We start from the raw sequence: 25171 nt of genomic DNA on the forward strand, positions 1-25171 counted from the left end.
ACATGGGGCTCAAACTCACAACCCAGAGATCACGAATTGCCTGCTCTTCTGAGCGAGCCAGCCAGGCACCCCTGATGGAAACATTTCTAAAGTCACTTACAAACAATCTTTTGAGGTACCAATCCATCCGCCATCTGGAGTCTATCTTCCATGAACGCCACCCCCAGCTTGCTGAAGTCATCCACGCTTGCTTCAGCAATTAATTGATAAGGATCCCCAGGTCTGCAAGCTAATGGCAAACAGCAGTCGGACCACTTCACAATCTGAGAAAACACGGGCGCGGGAGGAGGAAGAAAAAGACGGTGAGATTGTTCTTCTCTAAAATAAGCAGATACTTTTCCCTTCAGCTCCCACCCCTAAATTACAGTCAAACGTAATGAATTACTGGATATTGCATTTTATTAACATCAAAGATGTTCTGGCTCCAACATTCTTGTTTCTACCTGACAACAGGGCTTCCAAAACAGTAAATACAACCCACTCTTTTCTTTTTTCTTTTTTTTTTAAATTTTTTATTTAAGTTCAATTAGCCAACACGTAGTACATCATTAGTTTCGGATGTCGTGTTCAATAATTTATCAGCTGCATGTAACACCCAGTGCTCATCACATCACGTGCCCTCCTTAATGCCCATCACCCAATTACCTCAGCCCTCTCTTTTAAAAGCAATTGAAATCTCCACCACTTTTCAAGGAGCTGAAAGGGGAAAGAGCCATTTTCCAGACATGGAAATACGTCACTGTGCCCTTTAGTAACAGGAAATAGGAGAAAGCAACAGGTCCACAATACCCAGTGATTTATAACGTAACCTGTAGACCAGCTCTGCTGTAGTGTGGTCTGAGACCAACTGCCCCAGAGTCCCCCAGGCACACGTGAGCACTCCCCGTCCTGGGCACCGCACTCTCTCTCATGCTCAGACTCTCTGCGGCCGCAGTTCTACATGGGGCTTCCCCTAGATTCCTACAACCAGAAACAACTGTCAAGGACCCTCTGGAGAGCTCCTGTCTGTCCCAGCTCACATTCCCACAAGGGGGACAGGGAAATGAACGCAGAAAAAACTCAGTCTTTGACAAGTTCCAGTTTTTCTAAAAGAAGAATGTGAACCAGGGACGAGGAGAAGGGGAGCCCTGAAGGAGGGGGAGTCTAGGAGCCTGGCTCTGGAGTCGAGGACCTGGGTCTGGGTCAAACTGGGTTCATCTTTGCTGTGTGTCCTCAGGCAAGTCTCAAAACATTTGGAATCCCAGCTTCCTCATTCATAAAACAGGAATAATGATGTGAATACCAGTCATCTCATAGGTTTGCTGTGTTAACGAGAGTCAAGAGTATACAATGCCCCCAGCAGAAACCCTGGGACAGCAAAGTGCTCAACTGATGAAACCCTCGATTACTAGCTATTATGAATCTGGCTTTAAAAGCAAGTGAATAGAGTGGTCCTTTTTTAAGATGCCATGAAGAATTTTCCTCTTTCCCAAAACAAATTATCTCAGGGATACACTGCCCCAAATTTTATAATCGGAGATAAATAATTTTGAATTCCATTTTTTATATAGATAGGTTAGTTTTTTAGAACTAACTTTTGCTGAAAACAATGAGAAAGTGCTGGATAGCATCAATAAAACATTATCTGTAAAGGACTGAAGAAACAACTAGATAATTGAAGCATGCCAGCCCAACGCTGCGGCAAATCCCGACCCTACAGAGGGAAGGGGAATTCCCACAAGCCAAGCCACCTCTGCCTTGAGGGAACTTGCTCACCCAGGAAACATGGGGTTCAAAAGTCAAGGTCCAACTGGCCTAAGGACAGAAATACAGATCAATGGAATGGAACTGAGAGCACAGAAACAAACACATACACCTACAGGCAATTGATTTTGGATGAGGTTGCCAAGACAATTCAATGGGGAAAGAACAATTTTTTCAACAGACAGTGCTCGTACATGGGATATCTATATGCAAAAGAATGAAGATAGACCCCCTACCTCACGCCATTTACACCAGGTACAAAAATCAACTAAAAACTGGGTCAAATCCTCCATATACGAGCTAAAACTACAAAATTCTTAGAAGAATACAGGTGTAAATTGTCATGACCTTGGATGAGGCAATGGTTTCTCAGATAGGACACCAAAAGTACAAGCAACAAAAGAAAAAAACAGATAAATGGGACTTCATCAAAATCTTTGTGCTTCAAAGAATAGCTTCGAGACAGTGGAAAGACAATCCACAAAATGGGAGAAAATATTTGCAAATCACATAATCTGATAAAAGACTTGTATCCACAATGTATAAAAATATAGAAAGAAAAAACTTCCACAACAATAAAGACAAAATACCCAATTTAAAAATGAACAAAGGGGGCTGCCTGGGTGCCTCAGTTGGTTAAGTGTCTGTCTTCGGCTCAGGTCAAGATCTCAGGGTCCTGCGACTGAGCCCTGCAGTGGGGAGCCCGCTTCTCCCTCTCTCTCTGCCCCTCCCCGCTACTGGTGCTCTCTCTCTCTCTCTCAAATAAATGAATAAAATCTTTTAAAAAATGGACAAAGGATCTAAAGAGACATTTCTCCAAAGAAAATACACAAATGGCAACAAGCACTTGAAAAGATGAACAACATCCCTGATTAGTCATTAGGGAAACACAAATCAAAACCACAATGAGATACTTCACCTCTACTGGGATGGATATAATCAAAAGGATGGATTCTAACAAGTGTTCTTGAGGATGCTGAGAAATCAGAACCCTACTACACTGCTGGTGGAAATACAAAATGGTGCAGCCTCTTTGGAAAAGAGTTTGACAGTTCTCCAAAAAGCTAAACACAGGGGTGCCTGGGGGAGTTGGGTCAGTTGAGCATCTAACTCTTGATTTCAGCTCAGGTCATGATCTCAGGGTCAAGGGATCAAGCCCCATGTTAGGCTCTGTGCTCAGCACAGAATCTGCTTGTCCTTTTCCCTCTGTTCCTACCCCCACTCTCTGTCTCTCTGTATCTCTAAAATAAATAAAATCTTTTAAAAAAAAGAAAGAAAGAAAAGTTAAACACACAATTACCAAGTGACCCAGCAATTGCACTCCTAGGTATATAACTAAAAGAACTGAAAATATTATGTCCACACACAAAAGTTGTATAAAGATGTTCATAGCAGCATTATTCATAATAACCAAAGAGTGGAAACAACCCAAAAGTCTATCAACAGATGAAGGGATAAATAAAATGTATAGATCCATACAATGGAGTATTATTCCGCCATGAAAAAGAATGAAATACTGACTCATGTCACAACGTAGATGAATCTTGAATACATTATGCTAAGTGAAGGAAGCCAATAATGAAAGGTCCCATATTACATGATTCTATTTATATGAAATACCCAAAACAGACAAATCTAAAGAGTTAGCGAGTAGATTAGCGGTTGCCAGGGCAGGGAATGCGGAAGTGGAAAGTGGCCACTGACGGATACGTGTTTCTTTTTGGGACGATGAAAATGGCATTAGACAGAGGTGACTGCACAACCACTGAATTGTAGTTGTATACTTCAAAAGGATGAGGTTTATGGGATATGAATTATATGTCAATTTTAAAAAGAAAAAAGAAAAGAATCAAGGCACTTTGCTTATTCCCACAGTACTCCAGGACAGCCTAGACAGTGGGAGGACTCCAGAGCCCAACGCCCTGAATTGATTCCTGGCTCCTCTGGCTTATAGCTGTGTGACCCAAGCAAGTCACTCAAATTCTCTGTGCTTGGGTTTCCTGTCTGTAAGGTGGAAATGGTAAGATTACCCACCTCACAAGGTTACTGGGAGAGATAAATAGGAGTAATGTGCAAAGTGCCTGGTCCATAGAGGGGCCCTCTTACTATTCTAAACATGGAGTCCTAAAGCAGGTATTCTCAGAGGGGACCATATACCCCGAGTGGGCAAAAACTGGTCTGAGGCTCAAGGGGGTGGGTGAAAAAAGTTCGAGGTATCCCAAGGGCTTGTGGCCCTCCAAGGGTGAACCCTATCCCACAAAATCTCATTCCTTACTATTTCATTTCTCTCCTGAAGCAGAATTCAAATTGAATCTAATGTTCCTCGTTCAAGAAGCCATTTAAAAAGCTGGGAAACACTCAATAAATGCAAATCTTTATAGTCAAAAGCTTGAAACCCACTAACAGGTCTAGAATACTTGGAGAAAGAGAACCCTCGGCATTTTCTTTTAGCTCTATGGGTAGCCTTCCCTCCACCTGGTCACCGACTTCTCCACCTCCCACCAGACCTGCAGCCAGAGTGAGCAGCATTCCCCTGACCAGCGTCTCAGCGGGACTCCGCGTTTCAAATCCGACACCTTTGATCCGGGATGAGAGCAGAAGCTGACAACTCGAGCAAATATTTAGCTGATTGCCAGCTCTGAGAACGGAGGAAGGATGTCAGCCCAGGAAGATGAGAAGATAAACTCTGGCCTCGGCGAGAGCTGACTTTGCAGATGAGGGAGAACGGGAAACGTGAAAAGGAACAGCACAACCGCCCGCGAGAAGCTAACGGCGTCTTTGTTCTAGGGCGTCGCTGGCAATCCCCGCCTGAGGAGAGGTACTCGGCCAGGGGAGACCCGGCCCAGAGTGCGGTTGTCCAAACGCTGACTGAGCACCGTGCTGGAGCGGGCCCGGGTGTGGAGCGAGGCGTCAAAGTAAGCATTTAGTGTAAAAGGAGCCAATACTTAAATTCTCGGACACCCCTGAAGGAGGACAGACTCGGGAGATGAATGAAGCCCGGGGAAGGACAGGAAGCGGCCAGAAAACCATACACACACGTCCCTGATCAGGTTTCTCAACTCAGCCAGCTGCTTCCTCACCTAAGTGCATTTCCTCTTTGCAGAAACGTGGTCCATGAGCCCCAGACCGTGCAAACTCCCCAAGCTGCACCGTGTCCTCCATCAAAGCGAAGCCAGGCTGTCACCCATGCATCCCGCAGTGTTTGTCTAAAAGCAAGCAGGGCGCTGCCAGTTTGCACTTCAAGGTGGAAACAAAGGGATCCAGAAAGAAAGGGGACTGTCAAACCAAAGGCTTACTCCTGAAGATCAAAGCAGAGGAAGCCCCGGTCAGCCCTCAACAAAGGGATTTCCTGGCAGAAATCCTTTCCATGTTACCTGCTGTACTCAACACACGCCCACGAGGAAGGCCCGGGGCCAAGGGGCACTAGATTACATTCTCAGGGGTGGCTCTTCAGCGAACTGTCCTTCCCAAGGCTGCCAGCAGCATGTGGGGGGTGAAGTTCTGCAGCAAATGTGGGGACAGACATCTCAACAGCCAGTTGATGGTCAACCAGGGGATGGTTCATTTGATCTGTCAACTCAGCTCGGCCACGGTACCCAGATCTGTGGCCAACTTTCAGTCCAGATGTGACCCTGAAGGATTTTTTTAGATGTGATTAACATTTTTTTTTAAGAGAGGGAGGAGGAAGGGGTAGACGGAGAAGGAAAGAGAGAATCTCAAGCAGGCTCCACAGCCAGAGGGAGCCCGACCCAGGGCTCCATCTCACTACCCCGAGATCATGACCTGAGCAAAACTCAAGAGTTGGAGGCCCAACCGACTGAGCCACCCAGGCGCCCCTAGATGTGAGTAACATTTAAATCAGTGGACTTGGGTGTCTCCTGGGTGGCTCAGTGGGTTGCGTGTCCCACTCTTGATTTTGGCTCAGGTCGTGATCTCAGGGTCCTGGGATCAAGCCCCGCATTGGACTCCGTGCTCAGTGGGGACTCTGCTTGAGGATTCTCTCTCCCCCCCCTGCCCCTCCCCCTGCTCATGTGCGAGCGAGCTCTCTCAAATAAATAAATAAATCTTTTATAAACAAGTAAACAAATCAGTGGACTTTGAGTACAGCAGATTATTTGCCATAATGTGAGGAGGCTTCATCCAACCAGTTGAAGACCTTCTGAGAAGAAGACTGAGGTCCCCCAAGGAAGAAGGAATTCGGCCCCCCGATGACCTGACTCAAGCAGCCACACCTACTCTTCCCTGGGTGTCCCACCTCTTGGCCGGCCCTGCAAATTCTGGACCTGCAGACCCCACAATCAGGTGAGCCAATTCCTTAAAATAAATGTTTCTGTCTCTCTCTCCCTGCCACCTGCCTCCCTCCTTCCCTTACATATGTGTGTATGTGTGTGTGTGTGTGTGTACACACATGTACATATATGCACGCACACACACCCCCTGCTGGCTTGGCTTCTCTGAAGAACCCCAACTAAAACGAGTTCAGTTTAAACTAAAACATCTGTTCTGCAGTCAGACACCAGATGTTGCTACTGCAACACCAACATTCTCCCACACCAGCTTCATCACACACTAGGCTTTTAAAATTTCCAGTGACAGGGGCGCCTGGGTGGCGCAGTCGTTAAAGCGTCTGCCTTCGGCTCAGGGCGTGATCCTGGCGATCCGGGATCGAGTCCCACATCAGGCTCTTCCGCTGTGAGCCTGCTTCTTCCTCTCCCACTCCCCCTGCTGTGTTCCCTCTCTCGCTGGCTGTCTCTCTGTCACATAAATAAATAAAATCTTTAAAAAAAAAAAAATAAAATAAAATAAAAATAAAATAAAATTTCCAGTGATAAACCGGATGAAGGTGTGAGACACACAGAGATGGGAGGCATGTGAAGCTCGGAGAGTAAAGGCAGGACGTGACCGCTGTGGCCTACAGCTTTGGAAGCACGGAGGACAAAGGACGGCTACAAACTTCATCCTCGCGCTCTAGTATTTGAAGAGATGATGTGCCCTACGGCGCTTTCAGGAGAAGGGTGTTGGAAAATCAAGTGACAGTACAAGGGACGTCACAACTGCCTAGCGAGCAAGAGCTGACATGATAAGCTGGCGGGTGAAACCACGTCATGCTGCAAAACCGGGACTGACTAGACACCCCAGGAAAAGAGGGTTCCAGGGACCTTAATTTTCTGAGTGCCTCGGTGAGTCAGAAAACGAGAGAAGTACCCTTGTTGTCACAGCCTTTCTACCTTACTCGGGTCCTGGAGATGTCCCATAAGCCCACGAGGCCCCCTGTCCAAGGTGTACTGCCTTAGCCTCCCCATCTGCTCACTGACCACTTCCCATGCCCATCCCACCAATGCTGGTAAACTGAGGAAGAGCGGAAGTTTTAAAAGACATCCCAAGTGTGGCGCACCTGGGTGTTCAGTTGGTTGGGCGTCTGCCTTCAGTTCAGGTCATGATCCCAGCGTCCTGGCATCGAGCCCCATGTCGCTCCCTCTTCAGTGGGGAGTCTACTTCTCCCTCTCCCTCTGCCCCTCCCCCAGCTAGTGCACACACTCTCTGTCTCTCTCGCTCGCTCTCGCTCTTGCTCATTCTCTAGGTAAATAAATAAATAAATCTTAAAAAAAAAAAAAAGACATTCCAAGTGTTCTCATTACCCAGTGCAATGTAACAAACCACCCCAAAATTTAGTGGCTTAAGCTACTGATTTATTTTGCTCAGTCTCAAATGTGGGCAGGACTTGGCAGGGACAGTTCAACTCTGCTGCATGAAGCCAGGGTGCCTCGACTGGGCCAGATGATCTACTTCCAGGATGGCTCCCTCACACAGCTGGCAAGTTAGAGCTGCCCACCAGCTGGAGCATCCTCGCTTGGCAGCAAGGGAGCTGAGTTCCAAGAGCCCAGGCAGAAGCTGCCAAGTGTCTTACGATCTAGCCTTGGAAGTCCCAGAATGTCACTTGCACCACATCGTACAGGACAAACAATATACTATGCTGAGTTTCTGCCAGCCCCTGTTCCTCCCCTCTGTGCGTGAATGGCATGTCCTGAGATGGACATGCTCCTTCAGCCGGGGTCCCTGCAGGAGAAAGACGCACGGAGCAGAGCCCAGAGCAGAGTCATAGCTTGAAACAGCAGCAGCGAACGAGCTAAGCCTACACATAAGGGGAGCAAGAAACCAAGATTTGCTGTTACAAGCCCATGAGATGCTAGGGTCATCTGTTATTTCAGCAAAGCTGACCAAAACACTGCACAAAATTGCATTCCTTACAGCAGCCCCTCCACCAGCCCTTCCTGCCGTATTCCCAATCTCCACGAATGATCCCCCATTAACCAAAAGCTACCATCCCTAGGATAAAGCCCAAATTCTTCATGAGTGCATATAAACCTTTTGTGATCTGCGCATATGTTGTGCTACTGAAGAATATTCAGCTCTGCAACGTAGAGAACAAGACAAACAAACAGCGTGGACAGAACTCATACATCAAGTTAGTAACTTACGAGACGTGCTAAAGATCGCTGACATCAATGGAACATATATGTAATGAACACAGATAAAAAGGAAAGAACAAAAGAGAGTACTACCCCTAGTCAGAGAGTCACGGACAGACCTAGTAAATCTTAAATATTATTAAGACACAAATCATGCCATCTCCGGATTAACAGTTACGTCACCCCTGAATCAGCCGCCTGGGAGGGCCCCACGTATAGTCTGCCCAGAAACAGATGAAAAGCAGAGCTGGCACACAGCTCTTCCAGGCATACAAGTCCTGAGTCTCCCCGACAGAATGAGTGTGTGCTAGCCATATACAGCCTCCATCTGCTGAGCCCCCTGCCTTAACCTTTTCTCTGGCCCCTGTAACCACACTCTTGGCAGGGAAGGCTGATGCAGCAAAGAGCAGGATGTGTACACACTGCAGAGCCCAGGATTTGGGGAGGCAGTCCTTCCCCCCTGCAGGCACCTAATCCTAAACTAGCCCCAGATCTCTCCACGGGCTTCTTGCTGCATGTTTCGAAACTATTTAATGAACTGTGTCATTCACGTATCTTCACTTGGTCTGCAAGCTTCTCTACTCTGTGACTGCTGGGAGAGCCTGCCTGGTCATGTTATTTTTTTTTTTTTTTAAGATTTTATTTTTAAGTAACCCTACACCCAATGTGGGGCTCAAACCCACAACCCCAAGATAAAGAGTTGTACGCTCTCCTGACGTAGCCAGCTGGGTACCCCTGTTCTTAGAAGCTACTGCTGCATCTAGATAATTTCCCACACAACAGTCCAGCCCATCATTCTCCTCTGGCCTTATCTTGGGCCACTCCCCCAGCTCACGTTACCCTAGACTGCAATTAGACTGAACCAGTCCCCAGGTGCGAAACTCTCTGTCCTTCTGCACCTGCTGTTCTGCCTCGGGAGCCCTTCCCTCCTCTACACCAAATCCCTGTTTTTCCTTTAAAACTCAGATATTACCTCTCCCGGAAAGTCCTTCCTGACCTCACCCCTATCTAGATAGTGTGCCCACCACCCTCCACCCCCAATCCATGCCCTCCTACTGCACTTACCATGGTGAACTTTAACTGTTCATTTACTTGGCTGTCTTCCCTCCCACACTGTGCACTCCTCAAGCTGGCGGGGACTATCATCTCTGAATGCACCTTGCATCTCCATAGGACACATAACTCCAGGCCTGGCATAAACCTGGCATATAATAGGCACTTGATAAACCCTGGATGAATGAATGAATGCCTTGATAGCGAGTACAAGGAACATAAGTGAATTTTTGGCAACAAAAGAATTATGTGTGACTTTTGGGTCATCAATTCCTACTGAACAAGACTGCTTATGTCATTACAGAAGATATTGCAAATTGAGCTGAATCTATCATGCTCCACTGGCATTTGTTACCGTACCTTAGCAAAATAAAAGCAAAATAACAGTAGATGTACAATAAATATGTGAATGAATGACTTAGTGAAAATATGAATATATGAACACTACATTTTTTAAAAACCTGAATTCCTGGGGCACCTGGGTGTCTCAGTTGGTTAAGCGTCCAACTCTTGGTTTTGGCTCAAGTCATTAACCCAGAGCCCTGGGATTGAGCCCCAGGTCAGGCTCCGCACTCAGCAGGGAGGCTGCTTCTCCCTCTCCCCCTGCCCCTCCCCCCTCTCGTGCTTTCTCTCTCTCTCTCTCTCAAATAAGTCAATAAAATATTTTTTAATTTTTTTAAAAAAGAAAGCCATTTGAGATATCCAAAATTCAAAAAGATATTTTAAATATCTGTAAGAGTTCCATAATCCTAGAAATATGAAAGAATGTGATATCAAGTTCAAAAGTCTTTCTTATACATATTTTTTCAATTTAATATCTTAGGGTCCTGTTAAACTCAAATGACTTTAGAGTTAAGTGCAAAATACAGAGATTCATAGAACCCCCCCAAAATGCAAAATTCCATTAAGCAATCAACCCAAATGAGAACTGCAGAGTTAATGAGAAGACAGTGAGCCATGAGATCAATTCCTTTTTTTAAAATAGGCTCCATGCCCAATGCAGGGCTTGAACTCACAACCTTGAGATCAAGAGTTGCATGCTCTACAGACGGAGCCAGCCAGATGCCCGAGATCAATTTCTTTTTAAGTTTTAAGGCCCAACTTATAAAATGAAGTACAGTGTAATAGCCAGAGTGGTCAAAAAAATAGCTCTGAGTGTCTCTGGCTCCCAGTTGCAAGACCCACCAAACCCTCTGATCATAAATAAAATGAATTATCTGGATAGTAGCTGTCTTCCTTGGTGGGTAGGCATCTCTCTACCTCAGAAAATTAAGAAATAAGTTGTTGTGGGGCACCTGGGTGGCTCAGTCTTTGGGCGTCTGACTTCAGTTCAGGTCATGATCCCAGGGTTCTGGGATCGAGCCCCCGCATCAGGCTCCCTGCTCAGCAGGAAGCCTGTTTCTCCCTCTCCCACTCCCCCTGCTTGTGTTCCCTCTCTCGCTGTCTCTCTCTGTCAAATAAATAAATAAACTCTTAAAAAAAAAAAAAAAAGTTTGGGGCGCCTGGGTGGCACAGCGGTTAAGCGTTTGCCTTCGACTCAGGGCGTGATCCTGGTGTTATGGGATCGAGCCCCACATCAGGCTCCTCCGCTATGAGCCTGCTTCTTCCTCTCCCACTCCCCCTGCTGTGTTCCCTCTCTCGCTGGCTGTCTATCTCTGTCAAATAAATAAATAAAATCTTTAAAAAAAAAAAAAAAGAAGTTGTTGCCATTAAGCAAGATCTTAATTAAATCTTCATTAGAACATATGTTAAATGAAATGATAACTGTGAGAAATGCTAATTTGTCTCCCAATATCTAGTCTGTCTTTCTTTTTTTTTTTTTTTAAGATTTTATTTATTTATTTGACAGAGATAGAGACAGCCAGCGAGAGAGGGAACACAAGCAGGGGGAGTGGGAGAGGAAGAAGCAGGCTCACAGTGGAGGAGCCTGATGTGGGGCTCAATCCCGCAACGCCGGGATCACGCCCTGAGCTGAAGGCAGACGCTTAACCGCTGTGCCACCCAGGCGCCCCTAGTCTTTCTTTCTTCCCTTCAATCCATGGCTGTCCAGCTAGGACTGCAGTTCTCAGACTGCCCTGCAGCTAATGGATAGGAGCTAAAGTGGCCTCTGAAAGTTCTGGATCAGAGTTTTGTTTTTTTTTTTTTAAAGATTTTATTTTATTTATTCAACAGAGATAGAGACAGCCAGCGAGAGAGGGAACACAAGCAGGGGGAGTGGGAGAGGAAGAAGCAGGCTCATAGCGGAAGAGCCTGATGTGGGGCTCGATCCCATAACGCCGGGATCACGCCCTGAGCCGAAGGCAGACGCTTAACCGCTGTGCCACCCAGGTGCCCCTGGATCAGAGTTTTTAAAGAGGAAGCTAGCTGGCCCCCTCCTCCTCTCTTCCCCCAACTTGGAGGCTAGAATGTGCATGTGGTTGACAACCGCAGCAGTGGGGGGGTGGGCGTGTAGTAGGAACCAGCCTCTACCAAGAGAGTGAACCAGGCTGGCAGAGGAGAGATGACGATGACAGAGGAACACGATAGAAGGGAACTGGGTCCCTGGATGGCCTCACGAAGCAGAACCACCTCCCTGAGGAAGAAAGAAACTTCCAGCTTTTTGCTCTGCTGCAGTTCTTGGTCTCTGTTACAGTAGCTTAGCCTGTACCCTCCATAACACAGTAACTATGTTCCTTCAGATGCTCCAGGTCTTTGAACCCCATAAAGTTGTACAATTAAGGGACAACGATTTAGGAAATCAAGAGCACAGCAGTCATATTTTGTGTTAAGAAGGAATCTGCGCATATTTTATGTAATGGCAATATTTTAGTAATTTTGGCCTTGGTTTTAAGTTGAAATCTTACTAAATATACAAGCAATATCAGCATATCTAAGAAAACAATAAGCTTACTCTAAGTTTAATAATTTATAGGAATTATGTAAGTGTTCAGAAAGATGATGTTTGTTCACCCAGATGACTTACATACCTACAAAGAAATTGGTCTGGGAAGGGAGAAGGAAGGGGCAGGGGAGGCAGCATAGGTCGACAGACTCTGGGGGATCACATAGGTACATGTTCCATTTCCACACGCAGTGGTGAATTCCTGCGTATTTATTATATAACTTCAAATTCATCAGCGAATGAGGGCCATGCATGAACCAATGAGGAGAGTACATTTTGATCAAGGATTAGGATTAATTCAAGTCTGTGCAGCTAGAGTCCAAAAATAAAACACAGTATTTTAAGATATTTGAGCTTGTAAATAGGACAAATATTATTCAGAAATTCCATTGAAAGTGATTGCAAACTTTTGCTGAACTTCTAAGAATGGTAAATTAGGACTTAAAAGCCCAAATCAGAACAATTACGTTACCACGAATGGACTCTTCATAGGTTAAAAAAAAAAAAAAAGAAAAAAAGCCAAGTATTGGCCATTTCACAATCTAACCTAAGTGATCATTTAATTTGTAATTTTAATACACTGAAAATAATTGTTTTAAACAAAAAGGATGTTTCTGAATAGTCTTTCCTGCATATAAAAATTTCGCTTGAATTCACCAAAAAACTTCGCATCGCCAATTGGCATCTTTCCACCAAACACAGGAGAAGAGCTACAAGCATTGCTGGATTGGCCTCAGGTTAATATAACCTTTGCTGTTATGACTAGGAAATGGCAACGTCTAGATCTCTTTAAAACAACTAATGTATTCTTCTGGCTACTAAAAAGGGTATGGACACTGCTTAAAACTTTATCTGCCACTTACCAGCTAGTGGCTTTAGAAATGCCATTTACAGGGCGCCTGGGTGGCTCAATTGGTTAAGCGTCTGCCTTCAGCTCAGATCATGATCCCAGGGTCCTGGGATCAAGTCCCGCATCAGGCTCCTTGCTCAGTGGGGAATCTGCTTCTCCTTTTCCCTCTACCCACCCCCCCCCATTGTGCTCTCTCTCTCTTACTCACTCTCTTTCTCTCAAATACATAAAGTCTTCAAAAAAGAAAAAAAGAAAAAGAAATGCCATTTAATCTTAGACGACAAGAATGGTATCGTACAGAATTGTAAGCCGTGCAGCACTGTATGTGAAATACCTAGCAGGGGCTGCATAAATGGTATTATTACTATTATCCTAAGTCTATATAAGGCTCAATAAAACATCAGGAGGCTGCAGGAGGAAATGATCATCACAGGGCACCGGCAGCTCTCAGGCCACCTGCCAAACCATAAACCCTTTCTGAGTCACAAACAGTTTCTTGCTCTCCTTTAAACATCTTTATCTATCTCGTGGCCCTTATTTCAATCTACTTGAATCCTAGTCAATTTTTTCTAGTCTCCCTCCTCTCCTTCTTTTCTCTCATCCCAATACCATGGCTTAAAGATGGTGTTTGTAAAACGGAAATCCAGTGATCGTGGCTACCATCAGCAAAACCCCTACTGGGTTATCCAGTGGCAGGCAGGGATCACATGGTGGCTGAGTGAAGGCGGCAAGGCAAGGACTCCTCACAGACACCCGGGGGGAAGAAACCCACAAGGGGGGCTTAGGGTCAGACTTCCACGAGCCTAAGGGCATGACCGTATCTGGTGAGAAGCCCTCCCCTGAAGCTTGAGCAAGACTGCATTTCCCTGGATCTGTGTCTAGAAAGAGAACTCTGGCCATCAAGAGGAAAACCCACAGACACGAGACAGGACGACATTTCCATGGTTTAGACCAAAAGATTGGAAGCTGAGCACAAAATGAGGAGTGGAAATGAAGGAGGTGAGCAGAGACAGCGGGGGAGGGGCATCAGTAGGATTTGGACCTGCCCGGCGGGAAGGAGGCAGGAGGTGAGAGGAAGGACAGGTTGGGGTGTTCCTCTGAGCTTCTCTTTCTTTTTTTCCAGCAGAGAAATATAAGCATCTACTTTTGGACAGGTTATTAAGTTTGAAGTGTTTTCAGAATACTCCAGGGCAGATGTCTAGGCAGTGCGTGGTGAGGTAAGTTAACCACTTGATTTGAAGAAGAGGAGGGATGGACTGGATGTCCCTCGAGCAGCACTGCCCAGTGAAAACGTGACGTGGACCACAAACACAAGCCGCCCGAACAGTTTTTCTAGCAGCCACAGTAAAAAAAGTAAAAAAAAAAAAAAAAAAAAAAAAAAAAAAAAAAAACAGGGGAAAATAATTTTAATAATAAGAATAATAACCCCAAATTTAATAAATAAATTATATATATAATAAAATTTAATACTAATAACTCAAAATGTCCACAAAAGAAAGGGGGTCACAAAGGCCAGGAAAGAACAGGGGGGAAAACAAATTTACTTTTGGTTAAGACATAGTTTCCTTCTGGGACACAAGTGAAAAACATGTTACTCACGGTTTCTGAAGAGGATGACGGTCTCTGTAAACTCTCACCTTGCACCCAAATGCTTTCTGTCACAAATGCTATGTGTTCTGCTTCAAGTATAAAAGGAGAGACAAGAAACAGGGCCCATTTGTTCAAGTCATCAATGGACTGGACAGAGAGAAAGAAACACAAAAAGGGGATTCAATGTCACTCAAATCATACCTGTCACTCACATCAACATCTGGGACCTCCCCTCCTCTGTAATTCCACGTGGGATCTAAATAAGGTTATCGGATGCTCTCCTCCTACAGACCACATGAACCCTGAGCCTCTGGTTGAACTGTGACTATTTAAACACCTGCAACATCCCTTCTATGATTCATGACAACTTTAACATCTCTAGATACGTGTGATCCACCATTAATTCTGAAGCTGGGCTTACCCCACCACCACCACCATTCCTTACTGCTTCCAGCACAACGAGCTTCCCAAATCACAACTCAGACGCACATTGAAAGGTGAAGAGGCTCAGAAGTGCATGCTGGTCAAAAAAAACCCATTACTAATAGAAGCCTGAAGAACTCTTCTTCCATTTCCTCTAGCCATTATAGATAGCATCAACCCTTGTTATCAGATTGGATTTGTCCATTTATCTGTGCTCTCCCTCCTGAAACCTCTCTAAAAGGACGGTAAGTGAATTTTAGGCTTTAACCCACTAAGAACTAGGCATATCCAGAGCAGAAAAGCTGACCCCTAAGGCTGCAAGGGGTGAGCCCTTTCATCACCACCAAAAAAAAAAAAAAGGTCAGGCTCCACACCCTGTTTACCAATTCAAATCCGCCCTTTTGATCTGGGAGGATCAAAAGGTGTTTCCACCTGGCCTAGTAACCTGGCACATAGTAGACTATTAATATCTACTGAACTAATTAATGAATGAAAATTTGTGGGAGAGAAAACTCTCCATGGAAAAACATAATTATCAATACAGCAGTTAACAACAAAAAACAGAAGAAGAAAAAAAACAGATTTTTCACCTTACTCAAACACAGAACATGTGTATATTAAACAAAAAGCTTAAAATTTCCAGTGAGTATAAACTCTTTGGTTATAGTTATCAATTTCTGTGGGATCTTCAATTATATAAACATACACATTTTATGCATCTGATTCTAAACATACAAAGTAAGGAGACAACAAAGACATAAGATTCATTTCTGTAAAGTTACTTCAGTCCAGTAGACTGAAAAGGTAGCTAACAAACCAAATCATTAGCCCCACCATATTTTACAGCTGAAATTAACAGCAGGTAATCACAAATAGTCAAATTTTCCAATCGCAGGCCTTAACCGTCAGAGCTGAAACCCAACAAAAACTAACCACTCCTTCATTCACTGAAATACTGAGGGACCATAAGCTGCTAAGCTAAGCTAAACAGACCCAATTCCTAGGGAGAAAAGATAAAAACTGGAAATATGAAGGTGATTTAAAGTGTACGTGAGCAGGGGCGCCTGGGTGGCACAGCGGTTAAGCGTCTGCCTTCGGCTCAGGGCGTGATCCCGGCGTTATGGGTTCGAGCCCCACATCGGGCTCCTCCGCTGGGAGCCTGCTTCTTCCTCTCCCACTCCCCCTGCTTGTGTTCCCTCTCTCGCTGGCTGTCTCTATCTCTGTCAAATAAATAAATAAAATCTTTTCTAAAAAAAATAAATAAAGTATATGTGGGCAGAGCACAGGCCCGTTCCATCTAGTGTGAAGAATGAGGAACATCTTGAGACAATGATATCTGAGCAAAGCTCTAGGGTGAGGCAAAGTTAACTTCAAAGCAGGAGCACATCAGGTTACAGAACCCCTGAAAACCCAAGGCTAGCTTGGCAGGGGTGCCTCCCCAGGAGGCCGGAGTGGTAGGAAAAGAGCTGAAAAGCCCTGGTTCTAGTTATGGTAGTTAACAGATCAGTAAAGTCGTGGAGATGTTCAAAAAGTAAAACTGTCTTCCAAGAAAACCAAAAATACTTACATCTCAACATTTTTGAATGTCCAAAATGTTTACTCTAATTGAAATCTTTTTTTTTTTTAAGATTTTATTTATTGATTTGACAGAGAGAAAGCACAAGCAGGGGGCGCAGGAGAGGGAGAAGCAGGCTCCCCACGGAGCAGGGAGCCCAATGAGGGGCTCAGTTGCAGGGCCCTGGGATCATGACCTGAGCTGAAGGCAGATGCTTCACCAACTGAGCCACCCAGGGGCCCCTCTGATTGAAATCTTAAAGGTTGTTTTTTTAAGTAAATGAATCCAGATTGGAAACCACTGCGATAGAAAAATGCACCCCTCAATTTTTCCTTATTTTGTTCTCTCTCTCAATCTTGGTTCCTTGAGAGAATTAAGCCCTAATTAATTAATTGGGCCCTCAAGTGGAATGAGTGTCTTGCTGTCTTGCATCTAAGTGGTACTAAGTACTCTCTCAGAACTGAGAAAACAGTTCCTCATTTTGTATTATAGTATACTAACAAGGAAGGGTATTTTTGATTTGCTAGTAGCACGATATAATTCCATACTGAAGCATACAACGAAGTATTCAAACCTGAGATAAGATTTTAATTCCCATGCGGGTGTTATGGTTTCGCACACGTAGAAAGTCTTACTTTAATGCTAAAAGTGAGCCAACTTTCCGGAGGGAAGAGGAAAGGGAAACAAACCGATTAAAAGTAAACACTTTCAAATGTTAATGAAAACAGTGATGTCAGTGGAAATCTGCGGCGAACCGCACTGTGAAGTCCACCTCCAACAGCTAACTGAATAGAACTGCTGTCCCTTTTTACAGAAAGGGAACAGAGGTTTTGCACAGACTTAACGACCGACAGGTGAAAGAGCTTGCTGAACTTGCAGCTATCGGGCTAAGTATTGGGTCCAAAACAAAGTCTGTGTGCGAACAGAAATAAAAAAGATGCAAAGACCATCAGTGGGGCGCCCTGGTTGATAAAACTGGCGATTGGCAGGGCCGTTTTTGTCCCCTCGGAGATATCTGACAGAGGTTGAGGATCTGCGGTCTTTCTGTGAATTCAGGTCCAACCCAAATACAGCCCACAGTGGAGGAGAGGAGGTCAGAAGCCACTCCAGGTGGGCAGTGCTAATCGCCAGATTTGGAACGGCAGCATTCATGCCTCCCCGTACACTCGACCCAGCACGCGGGGGACAGGCGCGACACGTCGCAGTTCCGGACCTCTGGTCCCCCCGTCCGGGCTCCCGAGGACAGCGCACGCAGAGGCGCCTCGGAGCCCGCCCCCCCCCCAGGGACCCCAAACCCGGGACCCCCCAGCTCGCACAGCCCCGGCGCAGCGCGGGGCTGGCCGGCGCTTCCGGCAGTCTGCGCCCCGAGGCCGCGCCTCCCGCCGGCCCCGCCTCCCCGCGCGCCCCCGGCCCCGCCCGCTCCCCGCCGGCCCCGCGCCCGCCCACCTGGCTCTCGCCGACGCAGAAGACGCGGCCGCCGCGGCTCAGGCACACGCGGGCGCCTCGGGGCCGTGCGGCCGCGCCGCAGAAGGTGAAGGAGCAGCGCGAGGCGCGCAGGCGCTGCACCGTGGCGCGCACAAGTGCGGCCGGTCGGCGCCCCCAGCGCGCCCACAGGTATAGGTAGCACAGCGTGATGAGCATGACCAGCCGGCCGGCGGCGGGGCGCGAGCCCCGGACGCTCGCACCACAGGCTCTCCCCTCCCGCCGGGCCCCGCCCCACGCCCGCCCTCCAGCGGGCCGGAAGAGGCCGCGCCATAGGGGTGAGGCCTCGCGCTGGGTAAGGCCGCGGGGGCGGGAGGGAGGCGGCCGCGTGGGCTGAGGGGTGGTGAGGATGGAGGGAGGAGGGAAGCAGCGCTGGGGGCGGGGGTGAGGATGGAGGGAGGCATCGCTGGTTGGGGGTGTGAGGATGGAGGGAAGCCTCGCTGGGGCGGGGGTGAGGATGGAGGGAGGTCTCGCTGGGGGCGTGGGTGGGTGAGGATGGAGGAACGCTGCACTGGGAGGGGTGAGGGAGGAGGGAGGCCGCGCTGGGGGTTGGAGGGTGAGGATGGTGGGAGGAGGGAGGCCTCGCTGGGCGGGGGGTGAGGCTGGAGGGAGGCTGAGCTGGGAGCAGGGAAGTGAGGATGGAGGGAGGCTGAGCTGGGGGTGGGGGCGGTGAGGAGGGAGGCCTGAGCTTGGGTGCCCCCCTGCCGCCCCCACACTGTGTATGTGGCCGGGGGGAGATGTGATAGAGGGAGAAAGGTGTTATTAGAGGAGGTTGTTAGGTTGGAGACCAGGGGATTAGGCCCTTCTGGTTGATTTAAGCCAAAGTCTGGCCTCCCTTTCTTGGAGAGCTGGCAGGCAGATTGAGGAAGGCGCTGCAGGTATGTGTACATTAACTAGTACCATACTGGTTAGTTATTCAACTAACATACAGCCTCTACCCAGTCCAGATGGGAAAATAAGGTGAGACTGGGCTTATTAGATTATAATAGGCCTTCTTGCAAAAATGATTTTAAAATAAATTGCATAAATTCACAATGTAATTATATATTATATATACAATGCAACTGTGTGTGTGTGTGTGTGTGTGTATATATATATATATATTATTATTTTTTTTTGGACTCTAAATATTTTAAAATAAGGACTGAAAACAAGTTGAAGGCAGACTAAAAAGGCTGCCTGGTGTTCTCGTACATGTGGGTCACGGATTTGTTAGCATCTTAAGAAGAAAAAGGGAAACTCATTAATTATGATTCAACGTTCTTGTACCCTAAGAGAAGCATAATTATTCCTGATGGTGACAGAGATCTCTCCCATGGAATCTCATTTGTTTTAAAAGGCAGTTTGCGGGGCGCCTGGGCAGCTCAGTCGACTCTTGATTTTGGTTCAGGTCATGATCTCAGGGTCCTGGGATTGAGCCCCCTGTGAGGGTTCTGCAGCAGGGAGTCTGCTTGAGATCGCCCCCCTCTCTCTCTGTCTTCTCCCTGCCCCTCCCCCACCAGCTCATGTGCACACTCTAATAAATAAATCTTTAAAAAAAAATAAAGGCAGTTTGCAAAAAAAAATGGTGTCCCCAGCAACTCTGAAACATAGCAGAAATTCCCTGCGTTGCTTCCTGCTCTGTCCTTTGCTCTAAGTAGAAGGCAGAATGCAGTAGCAATCAGGTACACCACTCCCAGGTCTTTCTTAATCCAACAATAGATGTTTAAAGTGCCCTGAACATTTGTTCATCTGCTTTAAAAACAGTGGTATAGAAAAGACCTCAGCTTTATGGTCAGATGACAGAGGAACTTTTTGCCCCAGTGCATACAGCAACAGTAGATTGTAAAAGAAAGAGAGAATCCGAAAAAGAAAGAACAGGCCTCAAAAACAAGGTAAGCATCACAGCGGACCAGAAATAGAAGAAAGACAGTAAGTGATGAGCAGGGCTGAAGCCTATCTTCCACTTCTCTGCAGGACAGTGGCAGTTGGGAAGGGAGTTCCTGCATGGTCCCAAGGCCTAAGTTTGTGTCATTGTGTCACTGGGGGAAGGAATGAATGAGTCCCCCTGAGGAAGGCTTTAGCCCTTCCAGGATAACATAGGGCTAAGAAGTAAGGAATGAGAAAATGAAAAAGCTTTACAAAGTGATAAACCCTGATGTTGTACTGGACAAACCCTTCAGGTAGCCTTCTTGGAGTTTGGTGAATTATGGTTCTAAGGACACAGCCTCTCCACTCCTGCTAGGTACGAAGAGGTCATCTCCTCGACCTGAAGGTCACAGGCATCTCTCGTTTTTCCAAGTTCCTTAAGAGCTTTGTAAACCCACCTTCCCAGACAACATAATTCCATCGAGCCAGAATAGGAACTTTCTAGGTTTGCCCTTAGATGCTTCAAGATGTTATGGTCTCAGAAGACATAATGGGGAAGTGTGGGGGTCAATTCTGTGTACAGCTCTGGGTTATAAAGAATGGGGACCACGGTGGGTGAACATGAATTGAGAAGTCTGTGAGGTCCCTCCTTGACCCTTGGACTGAGGAGCACTGTTACCATTCAGGCCTAGGAAGGAGCCCAGGACGGCAGAGGAGTAAGAGAAATTAAACAGGCACATGGCAGCCTCTGTTTATGATCCCACCTAAAATGAGGATAACAGCTCAAGGATGGAGCTTGGCTTCATCATCCCCAGATGGCAAAGGAAAAGGGGAAGGATGCAAAAATAGGACATTGGGGGATCTCAACTGTGTGCATACCTGATTCACCCCTTAGAGTCCCTCACCACTCAAAGTGTGGTCCCTGGACCAGCAGCACTGGCATCACCTGGGAGCTCACTAGAAATGCGGAACCTCAGGCTCCAGTCAGCATCTGCACTTGCACAAAATCCCCATGTGATTCACAAACACGTTAAAATGTGAGCCGCGCTGTTGAAATCCACCTCTGTCACTCCCTGGATTTGCATTGCTCTGGACTCCGCACTAGACTATTTCAAATTGCTGTGGAGAACAGACTAGGAATAGGCCACAGATGAGGAATTTAAAAGCTAGACTGGGGGCGCCTGGGTGGATCCGTCGTTAAGTGTCTGCCTTCGCCTCAGGTCACGATCCCAGGGTCCTGGGATCGAGCCCCGCATCAGGCTCCTTCACTGGGAGTCTGCTTCTTCCTCTCCCACTCCCCCTGCTTGTGTTCCCTCTCTCGCTGGCTGTCTCTCTCTCTGTCAAATAAATAAATAAAATCTTTTTTAAAAAAATAAAAGCGAGACTGTCGTTTACAAGAACGTCACTGCAAAAAGGAATTGTGGCGCTCACCTGCCAGCAAGGGAACACCAACTCGGTAACTCGTCACTGTGCCTGGCTTCCTACAGGAAAAGAGGACTCCAAGTCTCTGCCCTGAGGAGGCATGCCCTGGGAATGATGGTTTGGGGATAAGGCAGAGTGTAAACCAAGAGTATCCCTCACCCAGGGGAGTTGTCCTGCCCCCCTCCACCAACATTAGATAAGCTGTTCCTCCCCCGGGGAAGCCTCTCCTGCTGACAGTGCCTCTGTCTGCATTTGGAAAGCTCTCTGAACTCAGCCAAATGGCCAGAGCTGAATACGATAGTTCCTGAAGGGATCCCGGGCTAGTTGGAAGCATTTAGTAGATTCTGAATTTTAAATAGCTCTCACTGTAAACAGTTCACATTAGCAACTGAATTACATAGTCTCTGCTTTATATAAAAGAATTTATTCCCTCCCCATCAGTGTTGGCGTGCTAAAAACAAATGATATTCAAAGATCCCAGGGTCTCAAGAATGACCATCTTTTTGAAAAAACATCCTCTCTGTAAAAATGATTTAAATACAAATGTAACTGAAATCCTGAGGTTTTTGCTGGTAAAAGCTGTAACGTGAAGAGCTTTTCTTTGACCATTTGAATATCTGTGGTATGTGTGTGTATTAGCCAGAAAATGTCAGGAGACTATCCGCATATGCAGTTAACCGTTAAGTAAATTAAACTATTTTAAGCCAGTAATCCTTTTTATTATTGGTTTAAACCCAAAAAGAAAAATTCAGTTTGGACTGATAGTAACAAGCTACCAGCAAAAGAATAAATTAGAGGCTTGAGCTGTGATCAGGGCCTCAAAGGGGGGGAGGGGAGTTGTCATTTTAAATCTTGCTGATTAGCAAATGCCAGGCCCCATGAAGGTAGGAATCAAACAAACCATCACCTCACCTTGGTCAAAGATCAATTTTGGAATCCCAATTTTTAAAAACATTCATTCCAAATAGGAAAATTTTGTATTAAATGCCTTGTACATTTCCATAAGTTATTCCTTATAATTAATTACATAAGGAAGCTGAGAATGTATTGTTTTAATTGCATTTTTATTTTTATAAACTTTGGTTATTTCTCTAATATTGCTTTTGGAAGTTTCGTATTTATCAAAACATCTCCAAGTTCTACACAGTTTGTAATTAAGGGGCACCTGGGTGGCTCAGTCGGTTAAGCATCTAACTTCCGGCTCAGGTCAGGATCTCAGGGTAGTGGGATGGAGCCCTACATAGGGTCCCTGCTCAGCGGGGAGTCTGCTTCTCCCTCTCCTTCTGCCCCTCCCTTGCCCCCACCTCGTGTGCACGCTCACTCTCTCTCTCTCTCTCAAATAAATAAAATCTTAAAAAAAAAAAAAAACAGATGGGGCGCCTGGGTGGCTCAGTCGTTAAGCGTCTGCTTTCGGCTCAGGGTGTGATCCGAGTCCTGGGATCCCCGGGGGGGGGGGGGGGGAGGTCCCTCAGCTGGGAGCCTGCTTCTTCCTCTCCCACTCCCCCTGCTTGTGTTCCCTCTCTCACTGGCTGTCTCTCTCTCTCTGTCAAATAAATAAATAAAATCTTTAAAAAAAAATACAAATAATAGGGGCACCTGGCTGGCTTAGCCAAAAGAGTATGTGACTTGATTTTGGGGTTGTGAGTTTGAGCCCCAGGCTGGGTGTAGAGATTATTAAAAAAAAAATCTGTACGTATACAGATAATAAAGGGGAAATGTGAATTGTGATCCAGGAATTAAAGGATGCTTTCACATAAAACCTTAAGAGTCTATTTGTAATGTGTCATTTCTTAATTATATGGAATGTCAAAATAATAGCTGTCTCCCTGCAGTAAAAATAAACATATTGACTGGTAGTTAGTAGGTGCAGATAATGCTAACTGGGAAAACCATTTGAATGTATGCATTATAAATCTTGCTATAACAATATGTAACATAATAAATTGGTCAGAGAATGTTACATATATTTTAAAAGAAGATCTAAGTTTTAAGATGGGATTTATTTACCAACTGTAAAATGTATTGATTCTAATATTATCAGTAATTCAATAATAGGCAGAACCAGTTCAGCTAGAGATCACACACACGTGTATCTTATAACTATAAGTGACAGTATGTGGACACAGTAATGAGAAAATGAAACATATAGAATGTGGTAGACTGGAGCGCCTGGGTGGCTCAGTCATTAGTGGCTGCCTTCAGCTCAGGTCACGATACCAGGGTCCTAGGATCAGGTTCCTAGGATAGACCCCCCGCGTTGGGCTCCTTGCTCAGCAGGAAGCCTGCTTTTCCCTCTCCCACTTCCCCTGCTTGTGTTCCCTCCCTTGCTGTGTCTCTCTCTGTCAAATAAATAAAATCTTAAAAAAAAAAAAAAAAAAGAATGTGGTAGACTGAGCTGATTTCAAAGTGGAATGGTGAGATGGGCCTCCCTCCCCACTTCACCATCTGGAGGGGGCTGGGGACCACCTGCTAAATTCTACCACCTTATAAGAACTTGAAACTGTTAGTTATTAGAATAGTAGCACCCTTAAGCTGAAAGCAGAATGAAAATAGTGGAACCAAACTCTCCATCAGATGAATATGTAAAAAGCCACCCAAACACGAGATTATGAATTACTGGGATGCCTGGCTGGCTCAGTCCGTGGAACCTGTGACTCTTGATCTCAGGGCTGTAAGTTTGAGCCCCACGTTGGGCATAGAGCCTACTTTAAAAAGACAGAGAGAGAAGGGGATTATGAATTACTAAACACCCTTCTAGGAATACTAAGAACCAAAGAAAATATACAGAAAATCTTGATATCTATTCAGTTTATGATTCAATATGAGCTTTAATGCATTGTTTTAGAACAATCACATTATTAAATGAAGCAAAAACCAAATTATTAATCAAGATAAAGAGAAAAAGATAAAATTAGAGAATCGAAAGAATTTTAAGTTGAAACACCTCGAATTATTAAAAATAGTAAACTCATGTCTTTAAGAGAAAAATACCTTTTCCAGCTTTGTTCATGGAGATGGTCTCAGGGCAACGTTACCCTGAAATGCACCCTAGCACTCAGACCTTGGTATGCATGCTATTTTTCCCATTAAAAGGAACCAGAGATCCTTGGAGAAATGGCTGGTGCAAGTGTTAGGGACGTGCCTGAGAGACCAGGACACCTCATTCCAGGAAGAAGGTAAGCTTCAAAGAAAACAGGGTCATGTGCGAAGGATACAGGAGCCAACCCAAAGGGCCCCCACTAGCCAGATTAGGACAATTTGAGTATCAAGTCGAAATGCATTAAACTTATGAAGAGCCATGAGATCGTGATGACTCACACTAAAAATTTTTCTAAAAGAATATAGAATATAATCGGCACTGCTGACTCTTATTTGATTATGTTTGTATTACTGACTCCTTTATCTGATGAAAATTAGTAAACTGTAAATTTTTCCTTTAGAAGGCTGTTTCTGAGCCACGGGAGAATCAAACAGATACAAAGACCCCAGAAGCCACAATGTCAAAGCAGAGAGAGCCAGAATTCAGTCAGATCTTGTTTTAAGGCTCCTGAAGAGTGAGATGTTCCTAAAACTAGAGTACAAGGCATCTTAGGTCCAAAGATCTTAAAATCAGATGACTCTTGAGACAGCCAGTGTGGGAAGTACGAGCTTCCCTGGGGCAGAAATGAGGAATGCTTTGATTTGAATCCAGAGAGGGGCTAAGTGACTGCACTCCTCGAGGTTACAGAATCATTGATGTGACCACAATAGATGGGATTTGGTGTCTCATAAAGATTCAGAGGAAAAAACAGCAAAACTTTCTGATGATCAATGATCTCCATTAAGCGGAACAGTAACTGTTTCCTTAAAAAAAA

General features: G+C 45.7%; 1 protein-coding gene and 1 long non-coding RNA gene across 8 annotated transcripts in view; one reads left to right on the forward strand and one right to left on the reverse strand.

Moving 5' to 3' along the window:
* Positions 1–25171, reverse strand: part of HLCS (holocarboxylase synthetase) — a 208848-nt gene that overhangs the window by 175921 nt on the left and 7756 nt on the right. For 3 of the 7 annotated variants that reach the window (XR_015724268.1, XM_045813555.2, XM_045813554.2), the window contains exons 1-3: positions 18012–18206; positions 14597–14734; positions 101–263 (exon numbers count right to left, since the gene is read on the reverse strand). Coding sequence is in view for 6 of the 7 variants with exons in the window: in XM_045813555.2 (XP_045669511.1) it covers positions 101–263; positions 14597–14734; positions 18012–18206 (496 nt within the window). In the remaining variant the exon portion in view is untranslated. Of the gene's footprint in view, positions 1–100; positions 264–14596; positions 14735–18011; positions 18207–25171 lie in introns of those variants that run through there. The other 4 variants (XM_045813556.2, XM_045813557.2, XM_045813558.2 and 1 more) reach the window with 3 other exon arrangements.
* The window catches only part of LOC148110298 (uncharacterized), a 30046-nt gene continuing 23079 nt past the window's right edge, over positions 18205–25171 (forward strand). Inside the window, exon 1 of the long non-coding RNA XR_015724273.1 lies at positions 18205–18342. This is a non-coding gene — a long non-coding RNA (uncharacterized LOC148110298). The remainder of the gene's footprint in view (positions 18343–25171) is intronic.

This window comes from Ursus americanus, chromosome 4, assembly GCF_024610735.1.
Source record: "Ursus americanus isolate L20-20 chromosome 4, mUrsAme1.1.p, whole genome shotgun sequence".
Lineage (NCBI taxonomy): Eukaryota > Metazoa > Chordata > Mammalia > Carnivora > Ursidae > Ursus > Ursus americanus.